At 38.3% G+C, this 20,816-nt stretch overlaps 1 protein-coding gene across 2 annotated transcripts in view; it reads right to left on the reverse strand.

Moving 5' to 3' along the window:
* Positions 1 to 491: 491 nt before the first annotated feature.
* Positions 492 to 20,816, reverse strand: part of LOC132795456 (integrin alpha-PS1) — a 68,196-nt gene continuing 47,871 nt past the window's right edge. Inside the window, exons 2-9 of one of the 2 annotated variants that reach the window (XM_060806162.1) lie at positions 11,057 to 11,184; positions 10,087 to 10,110; positions 5,976 to 6,076; positions 5,773 to 5,906; positions 3,471 to 4,852; positions 3,214 to 3,356; positions 2,070 to 3,146; positions 492 to 2,003 (exon numbers count right to left, since the gene is read on the reverse strand). In XM_060806162.1, the coding sequence (XP_060662145.1) occupies positions 1,761 to 2,003; positions 2,070 to 3,146; positions 3,214 to 3,356; positions 3,471 to 4,852; positions 5,773 to 5,906; positions 5,976 to 6,076; positions 10,087 to 10,110; positions 11,057 to 11,184 (3,232 nt within the window). In that variant the 3' untranslated portion in view covers positions 492 to 1,760. The remainder of the gene's footprint in view (positions 2,004 to 2,069; positions 3,147 to 3,213; positions 3,357 to 3,470; positions 4,853 to 5,772; positions 5,907 to 5,975; positions 6,077 to 10,086; positions 10,111 to 11,056; positions 11,185 to 20,816) is intronic. The other variant, XM_060806163.1, reaches the window with a different exon arrangement.

The following is a 20,816-nucleotide window of genomic DNA, read 5'->3' on the forward strand; positions in this document are numbered from 1 at the left end:
CATCGGTTTGTATTCATAAGAGTTATCCTTGTAGTAAAGGACATCACGAACGCTCTTTAAATGACCGAGATAGAGCGGACTTTCGGAAATTTTGGCATTTTTTCTATACTTACCCCTTATAAATATTTCAAGTACAGTTTTTTGTGATATACTTAAAATCCTTGAAAGCAAATCGAGAGTCCTTCATATTTTAATTACTAAAAAGTCCATTCGTTATCCCCAAGGATAATGGGCAAAAAAGTCCGTGCAACTTTGTTGTTTACAAAAAATTAAAAATGAATGTATTTTAATGGAAAAGGAATTATAATTATTAAATTATGAAAGCTATTTACAACTGCTTAAATTAGCTAATACAAAACTAAGATTATTTACAGCTAAAATGTAAAAAGGACATATACGGATAAGAGAAATATGATGAAATGACTTACGTTAATCGCAACAGTAAATATCTAAAAGACACATTTTCGTTTTAAATTTCAACATTTTTCATATTTTCTTTGTTTTTTTTTGTATATTATAAGTTAAAGATTAAAATTAGAAAAAAAATTAGATAGAATCGAAGCATTGCACTATATACTTGTTTATCTGTTGGATATCTCTATTCATAGTTATTATTATAAGGTATTGGGTGAAAGATGTGTTAATACTTTCCGTTCGAATTTGGAGTTATTTGAAAATCCCTATTGCCTCATTTTCGACAGAATGATTTCGAATTTAACTGTAAGAATATATATACGAATATATATATACGTTAGTGGCAGTGAAGTACTATTTAAAATTGTGTAAGCTTCGAGCGTTTCTAAACTTAATTACGCGTAATTTAAATTACAAATAGAATTACAGTTAATATAAGTTTACATATTAAATAATTCGGAATCAAGCTCGTTAAAACACACACACACACTTTCGACATGTACATATACATCATATTATAGTATAGATCTCGTCTTGTGATTTACATAAATAACAAAAATATGATACAAACTGAGGGCTCGCATTTCTCTAAAAAAAATAGATGACACAACTTGGTAAAGATTTCAATTCATATGTACATTGTTTTTTTTGGCATTTCCAAATGTTTTAAAAAAAAAAGAAGAAAAGGGGAGAAAGGTATTCGAAATGCGTCTGTCTCGCTCACACTGCGGCAGTGCAAGTGAGAGGGCAACACACACAATTCTCCCAATTCGGAGTTCGAGTTGGTCCTCCACTTGCGATTGTGTGATTTTGTTTGCAATGAGATGACTTTTGGTCGTAGCCCCTCAATAAATAAAATCTAGGTACATAAAACTAGGTGTTTAAGAGTTAAACGGACGATGTTGTCAGCGGATCTCGTTAGCTGATGTATATATGAATAGGCGATCAGTGTTAGGGACGCCCATCGATATGTCCAACTTAAGTAAACATGAATGGCACATTGAAAGTCCCACAACCAGAAACTGTGTCTGCTCCAGCTAGAGGTGCTGCTGTTGCTCTTCCTCCTCTCCTCACATGTGTCCCCACCAGGCGGCGCTGGCTTGATAATAGCCATCGTTGCCCCAGCTGATGATGCTCAGTGGCGGCGGCGGCGGCGTCAAATCGCGCACATCAAAATCCAGTTCATCTTCATCCTGGCTGCTGCTATTGTTGTTATTGTTGTTGTGGCGACGATGATGTTGATGACGCCGATAATCATGTGGCTGCTGATGGAGCAACAGCAGTTGCCGGAGCCTGTTGCGCTTCCTGCTGCGTCGCACCAAATCCCAGCCGACGGTACCCTCTTGTTAGAAAACATTGTGGCTGCTCTTTGCCGCCAAGAAGGGTTTCTCCTCGTTCATCTTCTCCAAATTGCCACTGAGCGTGGGATCCGTGGGACGTTTGCGCTTGAAGAAGCCGCACTTCCACATCGCGTACGTGAAGAGAGCGAGCAACACAAGTCCTCCGAGCACGGCCAACACAATGATCCACAGCGGCGTGTATGTTTCCCGCTGTTGATCGAGCAACTCCGGATAGGCACGTGTCTCCACCTACAAAAAAAGGAAGGGTGGAAGGAGTGTAAGGATTGACTTGATATTAGGTACTACAAAACTTACCAGTATCTTGTCGTTGGTCTCTAGCTGCTCGACGCCAAAGTCGGCGGGTATCTTGACATTCGCCGTGGACATGATGCGCACGAGATCGACACGCGGATATTCCGCAACCAGCGTCGAGTTCCACAGTCGCACATTGAGTATGACCTGTGCCTCTGTCTTAGCGGGCATGTCATAGAACTCACACTGTATCTTGATGCAGTGCGCCGTCAGTTTGTCGCAATTGAGCTCCACAATCTGTTGTTTCTTGCCCTTCACGCTGCCTGCCTCACGACCGTCCATGAAGCGCTCAAGTCTCACCACGCTTCCGATTGTGCCGCGACGCAAGCGATTGGCTCGTGCCGTCTCCTGGTTAGTCTTCTTTTGCTCGCTCCAGTGCTGTTGACTCGTCACCGACTCGTGCGTGTGAGTCTGCGATTTATTCAGACGCATCTGATGTGCCGTCGGCTGTTGGCGATGCTGGGGCCACTTCATCAGCGAGGCGGGTGCACTTAGATACGAAGCACTGCGCAAATTGTCCGACGTCTTCGAGGCCAACTTCAGGGGATTCACATACTCGGGAGCCACTGTACAGGCGCCCTGACCGGTCTCAATGATGGGCGCCTTCTCCAAATACTGCAGATATTTGTCCTTCGTGCCACCTTGCAACTCCAGCCCGTCGCCACGATCGAGCGTCAATGGCAGATAGATGTCCAGCTGCACTTTGGGCGCCGCCGAAGGGCCCTCGTTGAAGATGGAGTACGTGTGGACGAGCGGAGAACCGACATGATCCAGTTCCATGGGTGAATCCTGCAGCTTGGAGGCGCCACTGTAGAAGCTCTGTTCGGGATTTACCCAACCACGCAATGTCATCTCCGCACGTCGCACCACCTTGAGTACGAGCTGACGCTCGGGCAGCTCTTTGCCCACCAGCTTCGAGGTGGTGTTGGCAAAGATGTGGAACACAATGTTCTTCTCCTCACGCTTCAGGCTATTTGGATCAAAGCGTATGGTCACCGATGTGGTTGTGCCACGCAACATCGGATTGCCCAAGCTGCATGCCACAAGCGTTGTATTAAAGCTGTTGCAAGTGGCATTTGTCTAAATTGAGAATGAGAGATTGGGGGTGAGATTAAAGTACACCTTCGGGGACAATCGAATGACTTACAGGTTTCTTGGTGGCAATGTAGGAGACACTCGCCTGGTGCTCGATGAATAGTTGTGCCTCGTATGCCGAGTCCGCAAAATTGCTAACGTCCACCGTGACTTCCAGTTCCGTCTTGTTGCCCAGTATGAAATCGTATTTGCCATCTGTAAAAGAAGTTATGTTTAATGGGAAATTCCTTTCTCTCTTGAATAGCTCTAAGACTGTCCTTCAGGATTTCTTTTTCTACGCTGCCTATCTACTCAGTTATTCGTACTCACCCTCAGCCTGCAGATTAGGATCCGCACGCAGTCGCAGATCGCTCTCGCAGAGATCATCGTCGCCACAGTCCTTCTGGAATGTGGCCTCGAACTCAATGTACGCCTGCGTCTGATCCAGTATGGGATTAAGTCGGGTCAATGGCGAGCTCGCCAGCTCTTGTTCCTCCAGCTTATAGTCGAGACGAAAGCGTATGGGTGTCTGAATGTCCCGAGTGTTGGCCTTGATGTAACCGGTGACCATTTGACACTCCAGCCTGCCATCGGTGCGCACGGGAACGGAACGATTCATCACATTGCTGCGCTTGTTGTCGCGATCGAAGAAGACACGCGAGAATTTCTTGTGATGCTCAAAGGTTTCCGCCTCCACGGTGTACGTCAGATTGATCCTTGTGCTCACCTGCTCGTGAGGATCAATGCTGCAGCATGCCTCGAATGTGAAGCACGTCAGATTCGTGGAGACATCGTTGCGACAGCCCGCACGATTCGGATCAATGTTGCGCATCTCCACGCTCCGATACGTTGTCTGTATGTTGATGATGGGACGGGCGAGGAGGACAACAGCCGTAGGCGGTGCACCGACAAGCAAATCCATGTACGAGTTACCATCGAGATCCGTGTTGCCGGCCAACGAGATGCCAAAATTCTTGATCGGTTGCGGCAAATTGCGGCCCAGCTCCGAGGCCAGAATGCGCTGGGATGGCTTCTCGTTGAGGCCTGTGCGTGAGCCCAAATAAATGGAGACGACGCCATTGCCTTCGTATGGTGAACCGATTGCAACATCCTCGCAGCCATCCTTGTTCAGATCCCCGATGTTTGCGAGCGCATAGCCAAAACGACTCTCAAGCGCACCGGTTAGCTTAAGTGTGGGTTTCTGTGGAAGACTGTTGCCGCCGTTCTGGAACACGTAGACAGCGCCGCCTTCGGTTTTCGAGAAGTAGAACGGAGCGGCAACCAAGAGATCGGGCTGGTGATCACCATTGATATCCGCTGTGATCAGTTCATAGCCAAAACTCGAGCCAAACTGCTCGCCATCGATGATCATGTGCACGGGAATGGGATTTGTGGTCGTCTTATCGAAGATTACCACCTGACCATGGCCATTAGAGCGAGGTGCACCCGATGCATAGGACATATTCTCGCTGAAGTAGCGGCCGCCTGTCACAGCCATGCCTAGATAGCTGTACTTGTCCACCGGAGAGCTGGCGTCCTGATGCTCACTGTAGTACACGAACTTGTCTCGCGTCAGATAGTCGCCACCGACTTCCGTCACAAAGATGGCGCCGCGCCACGTGAAAGGTCCCGGGGAGCCCATGACCAAGGAATTGTCATCGAGCAGGGCTCCCGATGTGCCCGCCTGACAGAAACCGTAGTCCTCGTGTTGCCTGCAACGTAATTTTGACATTAACGAATGAGTCCAGGGTCAGTTAAGGGCAGGCAAGATAATATGGAAGCGTGTGGAATGGGGAAAGGACAATGGAGGAACGGGACACACACGCGATGCCAGCGCAATGAAAAATTGCATGTCCAAGTCCATGTCTACGGATGCCGCAGTCCGAGTGCTTTTTCTGTTCTGTTATTGTTTGTCCTGTTTTCTGGCCCACACACACTCACGTCATCCCACTGGAAGGTCTTTGTTTTCGGTGAGCGCTTTTTGGGTGCGGTGCGACCCTATTTACCCCGTCATCCTCTCCCACACACACACTCACTCACTCACCGCTTCCCTTTCCTCCTTCAATGACTGCTGACATTTAAATAAATTAAAATTTCACTTTATGACATGCGTTCGTTGCCTGCAACGACAACGACAACGACGACGTCATCGCTGTCACACCTGACCAGCTACTCCAGGCACTGCCACATCCCTTTCCCTTTCTCTTTTGCCCTTTCTCCTCTCTTTCTTCCATAGCCTTCTCCTGCCATCACATTTGATAAAAACACACATGCTGCATGCTAATTGGCCTAAACTGAAGTTAGACACGCGTCATGTCCCAACCTACCCTAGGGAAAGTTATTGTTGTTCCCCCCCAATTTTCAAATACTTCACCTTGACACTTTTTCCTTATTGCCTGATTTAGCATTTCTAATTGATTCATTCACGACATATTCCCTTTCGGTTCTACGCTTCCACCACATCATAATTTACAGCTCGATAACACTTTGTCGTCAGAGGCCATAATTTTTCCGAATCATAATTCAACCCCCTAATATATATTCGTAGACCCCAAAGGAAAAAGCATAACTCAATCGGAAAAGAACACTACAAAAATATTAATGGCATTCAGAGATAGCTATCGGAGCTTACCTAGTAACGGGGCGTCCTTTGCATGGCTCGTAGGAGTCTTCGAAGTTCAGCTGGTTGTCCAGCACATAGCAGAGACCTTGTCCATAGCGATTCTCATTCACAACTGTCACATATCGATGCGCACAGACGAGCACCTGAAAGTTATCGATCATCGATTATCGATATTATTTCATAAGTATGTTTGTGTATGTGATTGTTCTTACCTTTCCACCTAGACCTTGAGAACGCACTGTCACTCCCATCCATTGTCCCTCCTTGATCTCGTCGTCAGATGGTTCTATTAGCTCATCATCTAATTCATAGGCTATAGATGGTGGCCAGTAGTGGATTGGTGAAAGAGAAAAGTGCAAAAAGTACGGAGTTGGTTTCTTGTTAGCAAACGGTGTGACTAAAGTTTATATGTGTATGTAATGTGCAGGTGTGTGTGTGTATGTGTGTTTGTGTGTGTCGCAACAGTGACAACATCATAATCATAATCATCATCATCAACAGCAACAACAACAACAACAACAACATCAATAACAACAATTGGTGATAATATGCATTTCAAAGTAAATATAAACAGTATGTAAATATGGTTTTTTGTAAAATTAATATGTACAATTAGATCAAAAATTACAACACTAACAAACCTGGCACAAAATTTACATTATTTACAGCGAGCAACACCGAAAGAGAATACAAAACTAAAGCAAATGTCGATTGCTCTTAACATCTGTTAATTAACAGCATCATCGTTCATCAGCTAACAGCGGCAGCTTCTGCTAACACCCAAGAAATTAATACAAAATATCATCCACAACACAACAACAACAACAACATGCGACAAATATACCCTACACATTTTCAGCTGCATCAATACATACATACACATTGAATACCCTTTTATATCCAAGAAAATTTCATGCACATTTGAGACTGTAGTTCTCAGAAACTCTGGAGAAAGAGGGGCCGGGGGCTCTGGCTGTCGCTCTACTTTTAGATGTTGTGGAGCACATGTGCACACATGTGGAGCACCGAAAAGACAGAAAGAACAGGAACAGGAACCAGGCAAAAAAAAGCAGAAAGCAAAAGCAGCAACAAGTGCAACGAAAATGTTCGTTTAAACGATGCATGAAGAAAGTATTAAGCGAGCTCATGCAAATGATCGACTATCACTTACCCCACGCTAACACATTCACAAATATTCCATATCATGCTTTTCAATTTTAATATTTTTGCTATTAAATTGCACACATCTCATGGCCACGCGATTTGCTTAACTAAACGAAGCGTGGCGTTGCCACATTGTTAGACAAAGCTTGCACACAGAGAAAAAAACAATTGCGGCTTAGTTGAGTAATAATCGTTTAGCTGCAACAAATTAATTAACCGAAAGTGCTGCTAAATTGCTATTTTATGATTGCTTATACCCTGTATGCAAGTAATTTGCATGTAGCGTAGAAGAAAAAAAATGGAAAGCGCTGGCAGCATCGCCGTCAACTTTTTGATAGAATGCAGACACACACGAACAGCAGCAACAGCATCAACTGACGTTGACGTTGGCGTCGCTGCTAGCGTTCAAGTTGTTGTTGTTATTGTCGTTTGCGCCTGCTTAGGCGGCGGCGGCTTTGCATGCATGAGAGAGCGAGTGAGAGAAGGAGAGAGCGCGAGTGCACATGTGTGAAACGTAACGAAATTGATTTAAATGCATTTTAAAGCATCAAAGTGTTGAAATATGATAAATGTTTATTGCAGTGTGCCCGCAGCGCTTTAGAAAAAGCCCAAAGAGAGTGAGGAGTGAGCAGTGAGGAGTGAGGAGTGGAGGAGTAGATTGGCTGCCTTGAGTGAGAGGTGAGCTTTTATCACACACACACACACACATCACGTGGGCTGATTCTGGCAGGCACGAGGCTGAGACGCGTTTTAAAACGCGCAAAGTGAAAGTCGCGCCTGCGGCCCACGCGTTTTTTTCACTCATTGCATTGCGCAGCTGCAGCTGCTTTGTGTGTGTGAGTGTGATTGTATGTGTTCACACGCTGTTTATACATACATATTATAATGCATGTATGTATGTGTGGAGTGCGTCTCTTGTTGGCCAAGGCCCAATGAACTTTGCACTTTCTGCGACGCCTGTTTGACATTGAAAGAGCAGAGAGAGGGGAGAGTGGAGAGGGGGAGGCAAATGGAATGTGCGACAACAATTTGAGACGACACGCAGTCTTCGCAAGAATTTCTTCATGCCACACAAATTTGCGTTTTGCAGTCGAATGTTATTTTTATGCTTTTGCCACAGTTGTTTGGTGTTGTTGTTGTGCATTTTGTGAAATTTGTCACGTTCTGTGTTGCGACAAACTGTGGGGCGCCGTGGCAGTGGCAGTCATATGTATGTGTATGTGTGTGTGTAGCAGCAACACGCTCTGATTGTCGCGTTACCAATAGCAAAGGCCGCAAATAACAAAAACAACAAACAACGAAAAGAAAAAAAAAAAACGGGCACACTCGCCGGGTTCGCAAACGTTTGGAATGCGACCAGCCCATAAAGCAGCGCAGTTGAGTTAGGCAGGGAGGGGAGTGACGGGGCGGGGCGGGGCGTTGACTGGGACACAGCTGTTGAAGCGAATTTACATCTCGACAACAGCAGCAGCCCAGCTATGAGCAATGCTATAATTAATGCTAAATGAGTCGCCAAATGGAGAATGAGAATTCCCCTTTCACACCAGAGAGAGAGAGAGAGAGAGAGCACAAGCGCAAGCTGCAGCTGCAGTCGACGCTGACGTCGCTGTTAACGCAGGCGTCAATTCCGCTAAAAAGTCAGCGTAGGAAATGCCCAACAACTGATAAAAGCAAAACTAACTAGCTACAAAAATGTTTTGCTAATTAGTTGAAACGAGAGAAAACACAAAAATTCCCCAATAACAAAAACGACGACAAACTAATGCAGGCTAATCTATTAATAGCAGCAGCAAATCTCTTAATTATGATCTAATAAGCCGCTTTCGACAACTGTGTGGCAACGCCGTATCAAATTAAGTGGCAATGCTGTAAATCTTAAGCTTATCTCAATTGCGTTTATCGATTAAATTACTATTCAATTTTAACATGCAAATGGAAAATGAAAGTGAATGAACTATTCAAAAATTTCTATAATATTTCTGTAGTTTATTCAGAGGAAGTAAAATGAAATTCCCTAGTGATATTTTTATTCCCAAATGTCTAACATTCCGAATTGCTCCCCAGCTATAGGCAATCAATGCCAAATGTGAAATGGAATTTGTCAACTATTTGAATAGTGAAAAAACAGTCATTCAAATAGCCGTTGCTCTTTTAAAAGTTAGGAGGAGGGTTATTAACATTCAAATAACATAGTCTTTAGCTCTTAAGTGGGCTGCCCCTTAGTGGAAAAGTCACTCGTCTCATTGTTGAACATTTTCACTACAAAATGTCAGTTACAAATTCAGTTTTGTTTTTTTTTTTTACAGGTCAATGGCAAACAAGTTATTAGCAAAGAGACACAGAAAAAGAAAAGACAAAGTCAAAATAGCAAAACTTAAAACTGAAATTCCAGAGAGGCTCTTAACCTTCATTCAGAACAAGATCGCGATTCTAAACGGTCGCGAAGAAGAAGAAGAATGCCAGGCGATGATTTTAGACAATGATCTAGTTAATTACAAATTCGAAGTTGAAGTCGAAGTTGAACTTGAAGTTAAAGTCAAAGTCAATGTCGAGTGAGAAGCGTGTCAACTTAAGAATTAAGTAATTAGTTAAGATACGTTAAAAGAAAAGATACGATATTAATATGCTAGTAGTTAAACATACTTGTAGATACAATAAATATATATATATGTATATGTTGTATATTAAAATTAAAGCTAAAGAGTGAAAGAAAGAGAGAGAGATATTATTTACATATGTGTGAGCAGTGCTGCATTTTGTATTTGCGCATGCATTTTATAACAAAATGGCGATCAAAGAGCCATGCGATATATGTACATAAATATGTATGTTTTGCCATTTGTCGATAACATTTATCGTTTAGTTATGTACAAATTGTGAGAGTGAGTATTTATTTATAATGTGCCGGGTGCATTTAAACAAGAGATTAGCCAATTTCATTCGTTCGCGTGGTGAATTGTTATCGATAGTACAAAACTATCGAATGCGTTGCATTTGCAGTGGGTTAAATCGTATAGCGTATATTTGGTTTGTGAGATTTTCAAGCGCGAATGCAAATCATAATAATCATAATACTAGTAAGTTGTTTATTTAAAAATGAAATGCTCAAATTGTGTATTAGGCAAAAACAACAACATATAAAGCACCCATATCACTTACTGTCCTTATAAGATCCGTTAAATGCTAAATGATAAATTCGTTTTTTTGATGTTTTTTAATTTGTTTGTCGTTTCGAAAATAGTTGGTCAATAATTTTGTTTCGTTTTTTTTTTTTTTTGATTTTTTGGTAGGGAAGATAAATAAGTTTTCCATATGCGCACCGATTATATAAATATATTATATGTAAATATATATATTGTTTTGTTTTGGAGGGGTGTTTTTTGCGTAAAGAAGAGAACGAAAACAAAAATAAAGAAAAAAGATAAAAAATTATAAAAAACAATTGATCAATTGTGTTTAGCATAAATAAATGCTAAATATTCAATATATCTATACAATAATAATAGTTGTGTATGCATATATGTAATAATAAGATAAACTATAGTAAGAATTACTAGAAGGAAGGAAAAGATATTTTTAGTCACAGTTCTCTTTGTACAGCAATATTTTTTTATATACAATCGAATACGAACGCAATAAAATGAGGAAAATTATAAATTTTTTTTTCTGTTTTTGAAAAATTATAAGTCTACGAATTCAATTCTATATATTTTTAAGTATCTTAGATAAAATTATTATTTATTAGGTTAGTCACAAATCAAAAGCTGTCTTAGACTTTAAGTTAGCTTCGTTTAAAGTAAAATTACTATAAATTTTTGTTTTATAACTGATTTTAAATAAAAAAAATAATAACTATCACCTTGGAAGAGTTTAATGATTATTAACTAGGTTTAAAGAGTTTCCTTCCTTTGCTTTCTATTTATGGTTTATTTTGTGTAAGAACTTTAGTAAAGCACACTTAAAAGATGGCAACATTTTAATCATTAAATTAAGTTACAAATTAAGACTAGAAATTAATTAAATTAAATACCATTTAATTATATACGTAGTGCTAAATACTTAAAGTCTCTCTCTATTTTTTATCATAATTTAGTTGGAATTTGTAAATACTTTTGATATTTGTACTTACATCGTCGACCATCGGTTATGACCTGTTCGCAATCGTAAAATTCCGTCGATATGGGACATTTGTATAAAGCTCCCGATTGATTCGTTTTTGGCTGTAAATTTCGATCCAAGGGTGCGCCTACAAGCAACCTGAAAAGAGCAGATGAAAAGCAATAAATTAGAGATGCGCAATTGAATAACTTTTTATACTAAAAGTTAAAATGTTTTACTGAACATGTTTTAAAGCTTTTCTAATGCACTTTAGAGCTTTATTTAGCAGCTTCGAAAGAAAGCTTAAGCTCTTGTTCTTCCCAACACTAAAAAAATCTAGCCTATTGGTTTGTTTTTGATTTTTTTCCTTGGTTCAATTTTAAGATATTTCCATTCTTGAAACAAGCTTATAATCTTGAATTTCAAGATTCGTTCTTGATTTAAGAATAAACCTTGGTTCAATTTTGATATACAAACAATCTTGATGTATTTTATTCTTAATTTTAATAAGTTCTTTCTTTTAATGAAATGACAGCCTAATAAATTCATTAATTTAAGAGCAAAGTTGAACCAATTACTAAATATACAATATGATACTAAAGTTGCTGCTTACAGCTTTCTTCGTTAAAGTTCATTGTGCTTCATGTGCTTTCAAAAGCTCTCACAAAAGCGCTTTATGATCGCTTCGATCGTGCAATGTTTCGATCATGAAATACTTGTATAGCTACTGAAATTATTATAGTGAATGGTCTGTCTTAGTTTTGTGCTGTTGTTTCGATTCTCAGGTGCTGAAAAGTCATGAGGCTGGCAAATTGTGTTTGGCATGAAAAGCTAATTACCAACTGCTGCAATTTGGCCTGCAATTTGCTGCAGGGCATTTCGGGACTGCAAATGGAGGACTAAAGGAGGGAGGGAAGGAAGGAGGGATCGGCATTACACGCGATTCGATTAGGCATGGCTGGCAATCAAATGGATTGCGAATTTCGATTTGGATTTCTGTAGGTGGCAGTTCAATGCACCTCGCGATTCTGTTTCTTTCTCTTTTGTCTTGGGCTTGCCAAAAACAAAATTACTTGAGGGAGTATGAGAGAGAGAGAGACAGACAGCTGGTTGCAAGTTGGCTGTAACTGGGCGCGTCAACACGTTAAGAGATGTGGCTAATGCGAATGGGCTTCACCCACGTTGCACAGTGTTAACATGCAACTTCATTATCCTCAACAGCAGCAGTTGTAAGTTTATGGTCGCCATTAACTGTGGCACCTACACGTTGCAACACATTGCAATGTTTACTGCCCCATCCAGCAGCAACAGCAGCTGCAGCAACAACTGTTGAGGGCAGGTCCACGCTGTCGTTTTGCTCTGTTGTCGCCTCTCAATTGACACTTGGCCGCCGCGCATTGCTCAACACTGGCCTTTTCTTTAGTTTCTTTTTTTACGACCTGCCTGCAAGTGTTGGCCATTAAAGTGTTTTCACCAAAACGGTTTTCCAATGAGCTTTGACCAATTGCCGAAAGCAGCAAAGTCAGCGAGCAAAGTGAGTTGTGAGTGGCAACAAAAGAATGAGAATAACTCTGAGAATACTAGATCTGAACCTTCTCCAAAAACTACAGAAAGAAAAGAACTAGTAGTTCTTAAACTGAACTTGAGCAGAAGGAACTCTAATGAGTTCTGTCCTCTATGTTGTATAGATAGATAATATAATAAATTTTATAAATGACTATTATAATCATAATAAATGTAATAGAGGAATGAAAAAGTAAGAACACAAAGAACTAGTTCCAAAATGTTGCTCTTAAATGGAACTTGAGCAAAGTGAATAACAAGAAAACTAATAAAAGACAATAACAATTATAAATCTCAATAAATATTATACTAAAATGAATATAGGAAAGTAAAACCAAGAAGTCATAGAACTAGTTCTTAGATAAAGCTCAATAAATGGAATTCAAACCAATTAAATCAAAATAATTAAAAAAAAAAACAGAAAATCAGAAAAGAGATATTGGGTGAGAAAACCTAGAAAGCATCTAGAGTCAAGAGTGGCAAAAAAAAATGAGAATAACTCTGAGAATACTAGATATTGCAGAAGAACTAAACGATGAATATTTTGAAATCCAAAAACAACAGAAGAAAAAAAACTATAAGTTCTTAAGCTGAACTCTATTGAATTCTTTTGTTGATGTTGTATCTATCTAGATATAATACTTACTATAATAAAAAAGATATTTAAATACAATTTATAAATGACTATTATATTAAATGTTGTGTAAGAATGAAAAACATGAAAACACAAAGAACTAGTTCCAAAATGTAATAAAAGAAATTAAAGTCAAGATAACATAGAACTAGTTCCAAACAAAGCTCAACACATGGAATTCAAAGAAAACTATTCAAATCAAAATATTATAAGAAATTCAATATCATAAATAAAGACAGAATGAAAAGACCCAGAACTAGTTCTAAACACTAAGCAGCTCATAATGCTTTCAACGTAAGACTTCTTCAAAAATTCCATCGAAAGAGTTAGCTTTCAAATCCCCTTAAGTCTGTTGCACATCATCAGCTTTATGGAGCAATCATGGTGAATTTAATAACTTTGGAATATCTCAATGCACACCCACTGAACCATCAATAAAATCGCAGATCTCAGAACTGGTTTACAGAGAGAGAGAGAGAGAGGAAGAGAGAGAGGGAGAATAAGACTGAGACTGATTCCCCCTCGTGTTGCTTGCTTGTTTGGTCATCTCGTTTGTTGCCACTTATTGTTGACACTCTGCCGCATTCCCATCCATTCCATCTTCCGTCTCTCCCTTCTCCGTCTTCCAGCTGCTGCTGCTGTTGCATTGCCTAATCACAGACTTCCAGTCGTTTTATTGCCCCCTCGTGTCACGTTCATGTAAATCTCGCTCAGTTATTTGCTTTGCCTGCCCCCAAAAGTTGCCCTGATCTGACTTGACTTCAACTTCAACTTCGACTAGACCTGACTCGACTCGACTCGACTTGACTTGACTTGGCCAAAGCCTCATCGCGTTTGGTTCGCTGCTCATTTAGCATGTTTAGTTTCTTGTCAACTTGCAAGATTTGGTAATGAAATAAAGAGCACAGCACAAATAACTTGACGAAGGAATTCAATATGTGAAGCTAATGAATTTTAAATACTCTACACAGTTAGGGAAGTTAAGAACAATTCGAAATATCTTCGTAACTCAAAGAAAAATTGTTTATTATAAAGAATACTAACAACTTCAAGAAAAGGAAAAGAAATATTTGTGAAATGAAATATTTAAAATTATGAAATTTCTTCAAGTTTTTCGAAATTTTAATTCGATTTAAATTTTATAAATTATATTATTTCTTTAAAAAGAATTTGTAATTTTCAAGCATACTCTACATATCTGGGAAAGTTAAGAACTTCGTTTTATAGAACAATTTAAAATACAGTTTTTTTATCATAAGGAATATTTAAGTTATGAAAAGCAGATCCCTTTTTTTTTAATTGAAAGAGTTTCTTCAAGTTTTTCTAATGTTGAGAACAATAATACTAATTTTTAGATTGTAGTTTCCAAGAATTGTATTATAAGAAATATTTCAATTATGAAAGGCAGATAAACTCTTTTTGAGGAAATAGACTTTCTTCAAGCTTTTCTAATGTTAAGAAATATAATATAATACTAATTTTCTTTAAAAAATGTTGTAAATGTACAATAAAATTTTCGTATACAATATTATTTACTCCCAAGTCTTTCTAATCATAAGGAATACAAAAAATATATGTAATGTTCAATAAAAATATATGTAAATATGGCGCACTTTCATGACAAAATTCAAGCAGTTTCGGTTCAAGTTAGTGCATAGAGCATAGAGTCAGTAGTGAGGGTAAGAAAAAAATGTTTGTCGAACATAAATCTGGTCATAGAGCGCCGCTGGGCCATAAATCTTGAGGCATTGCATCGAGTGGAGCCAGTGACAGTCAATGGGGAGGGAGGAGGGAAGTAGAAGGGGAAGGGGAAGTGGAAGTTGAAGCAGACGAAGGCAGCAAGTCCATAAAAACAGTTTTAATGATCTCAGAGAGCGTTTGGAATTTTGTTGGTTAACCGAAATTCTGAACTCGAAGCGAGTCCATCGATGGATTGAGAGACTAGCTAGGGACGATTTTATGCCACTTGCCACTTGGCACTTGCCACTTGCCGCTTGCCACTTAGTTTATCAATTAGCGGATAGAGACTAGAAGAGGAAGAAAGTCGAGTGTTGCGGAGCACAAATCAATTATCGTTTGGATATGAAATGATTGGACCGATCTCGATCCACTTGCAACTTGAATGCAATTAAATGCTTATGAATGCTTCAGATGTTTGAATGCACTCACGCACACACTCACAAAGCACTCACTCTAGAGAGCTTAGGAAATGCATTTAATTAAATTGAAGCATTAATTGCCGCGCGTGTCATTTCAATTGCCACGAGAAAGCAACCACAAAAAATCCACTGAGGAACACTGAGGAACCCTCCTCAATCCCAGTCCCTGAGAACCCCTGAGAACCCTTTCAAGTGGGCTGACGGTCAGGGCAATCAAGTGAAAGCGGAGCAGAGCAAAAGTGACTCGCTTCCCACTCACAGCTCTTCTCAGTTCTCTCTCTCTCTCTCTCTCTGTCTCTCTCTTTCTCAGCGGGTCGCCCGCAGCTGTAGAAACTTGATTGCTTGACATGCAGCCAAGTGCTTTTTTTTTCATTTTCTTGAATTATATTTGTAATCAAATATTGAATTGAATGCAAAAAAAAACCCGACAGAAGACAGAAGAGCATAACGACGACAATTGGGGGAAAATTCAATTCAATAACTAACGCATAATTCAATTGCAATGCACGACGATAAACTGCCTTAATTACAATTATTCTATAAACAGAACTCTTTGAACTCTGAGATCGAACTTGGCCATGAATTGAAGAATTAAAATAAATACATATTATTATTATTGGATGTAGAATCTGTTTTATAAAGACAATGAAGAAAGGTTTTAGCAAATCAACAAAACTTGAACTGAGATGAAAGTTAAAATCTTATAAAAAGATAATCAACATTTGCATCTCTCTTAGAAGAAACAACTAAAGTTAAAAGTTGGTTACATTTTGAGAGCTCTTTGAACTTTGTGATCGAACTTGGCAATGAATTCAAGAATTAAAATAAATATTTTTATTATTGGTTGTGGAATATATTTTATAAAGAACAAAACTTGAACTGGGATGATAGTTAAAATCTAATTAAGAAAAGTTTTTTAACTTTTTCTTATAGAAAATACATATGTACTAAACTTTGTCTCTCAGAAGAAACAAATAAAGTTGAGTTGCTTAAATTTCAGAAGAGTTCAATAAATATTATTAATATTATTGAATATGGAATCTATTTTATAAAGAAGGTAAATAAATGGTACAACAAAACTTGAACTAAGATGAAAGTTAAAATTTATTAAAAAGATAATTAGTTGTTTAACATTTTGATATTAATGAACAAAATGGACTAAACTTTGTGTACAAGAAGGAAATAAGTAAAGTTAAGAGTTGCTTAAATGACAGAACACTTTAAACTTAGAAGAATTATATAATTATTATTATAATAATAATATTTATAACAGGTGAAAAAGTATTTTAAGTTTTGACAAAACATTGTCTCTTAAAAGGAACAAGTAAAGTCAAGAGTTGCTTAACTTTCAGAGCTCTTTGATCATAGAGATCGAACTTGACAATGACTTCAAGAATTCAATGAATATTATTATTAATATTTATAATACGTTGATATATAGAACCTATTTTATAAAGACAATCAAGACAAAGTATTTTAAGTTTTGACTAAACTTTGTCTCTTTGAAGAAACAAGTAAAGTTAAGAGTTGGTTGAATTCCAGAAATATTTAGGAAAATAAATGGTTTAAATGGTTATGTATTGTAGACTTCCAATAAAGACTATTTTCTTACGTAATACTACGTTTTAAAGTATTATAATAGTTAAGACTTTATATTATTTCTAGAATCAATGCTGCTCAAATTATTGTAAACGGAAACTGTTTGAAAGTTAAAAAGAAGTCGTCTCTCATCTTAAAAAAATATTGCGTGCAGAATGAAACGTGATCAGATTGCAGATTTAGCGACTAAACCAAACTAAACTCAATACTAACAAGCTGCTCTTTGATTTATCAACTCAGATGTTATATGTTGTTAGTGAGAAATGGTTCAAGTCTTATCTGGATTGATTTCAAAGTGTGAATCAGTCGAAACTAGTTTCGTAAATCGATGGAAAATGCGACAGGAAGCATTTATCTTGCACTTCATTCTTTTACCAATAAGTTTCGATGTCTTTGGAGTCAGTTTGCTTCAACTTCTTTTTCCCCACTTCCCCACTTTGTTTTGCTTTAACCAACCCTGATCCCAGCTGTGTTTGTTTTCTTGTTCCTCTGCTGCTCAGCATCATCGTCATAATAGCACTTTTCTCATATTTTGTTTTTGGTTCTTTTTATACCCGCTACCCATAGGGTAGAAGGGTATTATAACTTTGTGCCGGCAGGAAATGTATGTAATAGGTAGAAGGAGGCATCTCCGACCCTATAAAGTATATATATTCTTGATCAGCGTCAACAGCCGAGACGATCTAGCCATGTCCATCTGTCCGTCTGTGTGTCTGTCCGTCCGTCCGTATGAAACACTGGATCTCAGAGACTATAAGAGATAGAGCTCTAAGTTTTTTTTCGACAGCATTTGTTATGTTTGCACGCAGATCAAGTTTGTTTTAAATTTTTACCACGCCCACTTCCGCCCCTGCAAATCAAAAAAATCGAATAACAAGCCTAATTTTAAAGCTAGAGTTACGAATTTTGGCATATACAATAATTACTGTAGTAACAATGATTCCTGAAAATTTGGTTGTGAAAAACGCCTACTTACTAGAGGTCTGAGTTGCTTTGGCCGACAATCTGACACATTGTGCCGTCTATGGTATATTTTTAATGGTGTACTATATCGATATACCAAACATACCATTTGGTATATTTTTAGTATTTTCGGTATATTTTGAAAATGATACCGCAATATTTTGCCTTTATTAAAAATGGGTAGCGGGTATCTCACAGTCGAGCACTTGTTATATACATATATGTATGTATATTTTGGAGTCTTTTGGCTGGTCTCTTATTTGTATGCCTTATTAGTCATCATTATCACAAGTGTTTTCAAGCACCCAGCACTAAGAACCCCGAACCCCCCTTGAATCCCATCTTGTTCTCTGCCTGACACGAGAGTGAATTGCGCTAAGTGATGCAGCATGACCCTTCTGACTTCTCTCCCCACAAAAATACAGCAAACACCAGACACCAGGCAAAAGACTTCTTCACAATATTTATTATCATTTGTCTGCTGACTTTTCCTCCTTCCATCTCCTTCCTCCTCCCGCAACATGCCACAAGAATTTCATTTAATTTTCATGTCTTTCGCTGCTCTTTGTTTGCGACAGTTTCTCGTTTGTTCCCCTTCCTTACTTTTTTTTTTGGGGATTATAAATATTTATGCTTGGATTGGAGACAACAACAAGAACAAGAACGCTGACAGCAATTTGCTTCATCTTTAGTCTTCTGGCAACTTCCCATTTGATCGGCATGAGAATGCATAACGAATATCGGAAATACTCGATGAGTGAGAAACGAACAGAAACTCACACACAATTCATATTTCAGTTAGTGCTAGAGTTGACTCAGGTGGCGCCGAACCGAACCGAAATGAAATCACGCCAAGTCTAAAGTCTATATGCATAAGAAACGACAGTGCATGCAAACATTTGTGACCCGCACCCAACAAAGAACGAAGAATACTAAAAAAAAAGAACATGACTTATGTCACTTCAAAACTTCACTTTATCATGTACTCATAGTATTATAAATAATTATTTTGTTTTTAAATATGAACTAATCTCAGAGAACACATATAATTCTTAGGAAATTTGTGAGCCATAATTTCAATTATAACTCAATTATATTTGATACTATAAGAAAGAACTTTAAACAGTACAGAAAAGCTGATGACATATCTAGGAAGAGATTGAAAACTTCAATAGCCAAAATTAAATCAAAATAAAATATATAAAAATCAAAGAAAAATTCAAAGTTAAAGTTAAATATATCAAAATCAAAGTAAAAATGAAAATTTATAGGTTACAATTTGAGTTCTAACAAAATTAAATTTCATGCTATTGATAATCTCTATAATCACTATAGAAAATCTGATGAAATTTCTTGAAAAAATTGAAAAATGCAATACCCAAAATAAAAGTAAAATAAAATATATCGAGAACAAAGGGAAATCGAAAATTTTGAAGTCACAATATAATGGTTACTAAATTATTATTAATGCTATTAGAAACCACTTTAAACACTATAGAAAAGCTGATGGAATTTCTAAGAAAATCTCAAAAATTCAATACCCAAAAGTCGAACTATTTACTTAAAAAGATTTTATAGCAAAATAAAATGTGATCAAAGTAAAATACCAAAGCGAAATGAGAAATTTGTAAGTCACAATTGAAATTGTAACTAAATTATATTTTATGGAATATGGAACTCACTTTAAACACTATAGAATAGCTAATAAAATATCTTGGAGAAACTTAAAAACTCAAAAATCAATACTCAAAAGTCGCCCTAATTTTCAATAATTTAAATTACATAAAAATCAAGGAAAAATGACAAAGTGAAATGGAAATTTGTGAGTCACAATATAATTGTAACTAAATTAAATTCAATGCTATAGGAAGCCGATGAAATATCTTGGAAAAACTCAAAATTCAAAATCCAGAATTTTCAATAATTGATTTGATATCAAAATAAATCTCAAGTAGAAATTCATTAGAACGAAATGCAATTTGCACAAGTGCCGGAAATAGTTGAAGAAATCTTCTGAGAGAGGAGCAAAAAGCACTTGATGCCCAGCTTATTCATAGACTATGAAAAGTGGTCTTATAATTGTGTGCAGCACTGTTGTGTGTGTGCTTTCTTATCAATTGGTTGCACAGTTAACTGGAACACTGTTGGCACTCTCGATTGTGGCCACGGGCCAATCGAAATTAGTCACGTTCGTAATTGCGGATTGTGTCGAGACTTGTTTTCAGCTATTGTTTTTCTCTTGTTTCTTGCATCCTCCTGAGGTAAATGCATCATCAGAAACAGCAGGAAATTTGCTCATTTCCATAGAATAGAGAGACGAGGTTCACGCGTGATTGTTGAACGTTAAATAGTAGAAGGACAAGGAATACTTCCTGCTGACAGGATACGCCTGGCAGCCAGCAGCTAGCAGCTGAGTTCGTTTGCAGCCGGCACAAATTGAAGATGAAGTTATCTGAATTCTGTCTACCTGAAGCGGAAGGCGGCTTGTTACCTGTCAGATCGAACGCGTCGATAGGCAATGTGCGGTGTCGTTTACCTTCAGCTGCCAGTTGCATAGTTCACAAGTCCTGCCTCTCTCTCTCTCTCTCTCTCTCTATCTCTATCTCTCTTTATTTGTATCTCACTTGAAAATCAAATTACAACAAAAGACTGTAAACAACATTCCAATGCGGCTAATTCAATTTGCGCATTAGCACGGACGGACAGACAGACGGACGTACGGCAATGCCCCCAAAAACGATGACAACAAATCTCTGTAGCTGAATGCGAGGATTTTGAATGCGTGTATTTGAATACGCTGGACATCGATTGACACCCCAAAGTGCTCAATGTCAAAGTCGCGCTTTAAAAGCTGCGCTACAAAATAAGCAGAC

This window comes from Drosophila nasuta, chromosome X (genome assembly GCF_023558535.2).
Source record: "Drosophila nasuta strain 15112-1781.00 chromosome X, ASM2355853v1, whole genome shotgun sequence".
Classification (NCBI taxonomy): domain Eukaryota; kingdom Metazoa; phylum Arthropoda; class Insecta; order Diptera; family Drosophilidae; genus Drosophila; species Drosophila nasuta.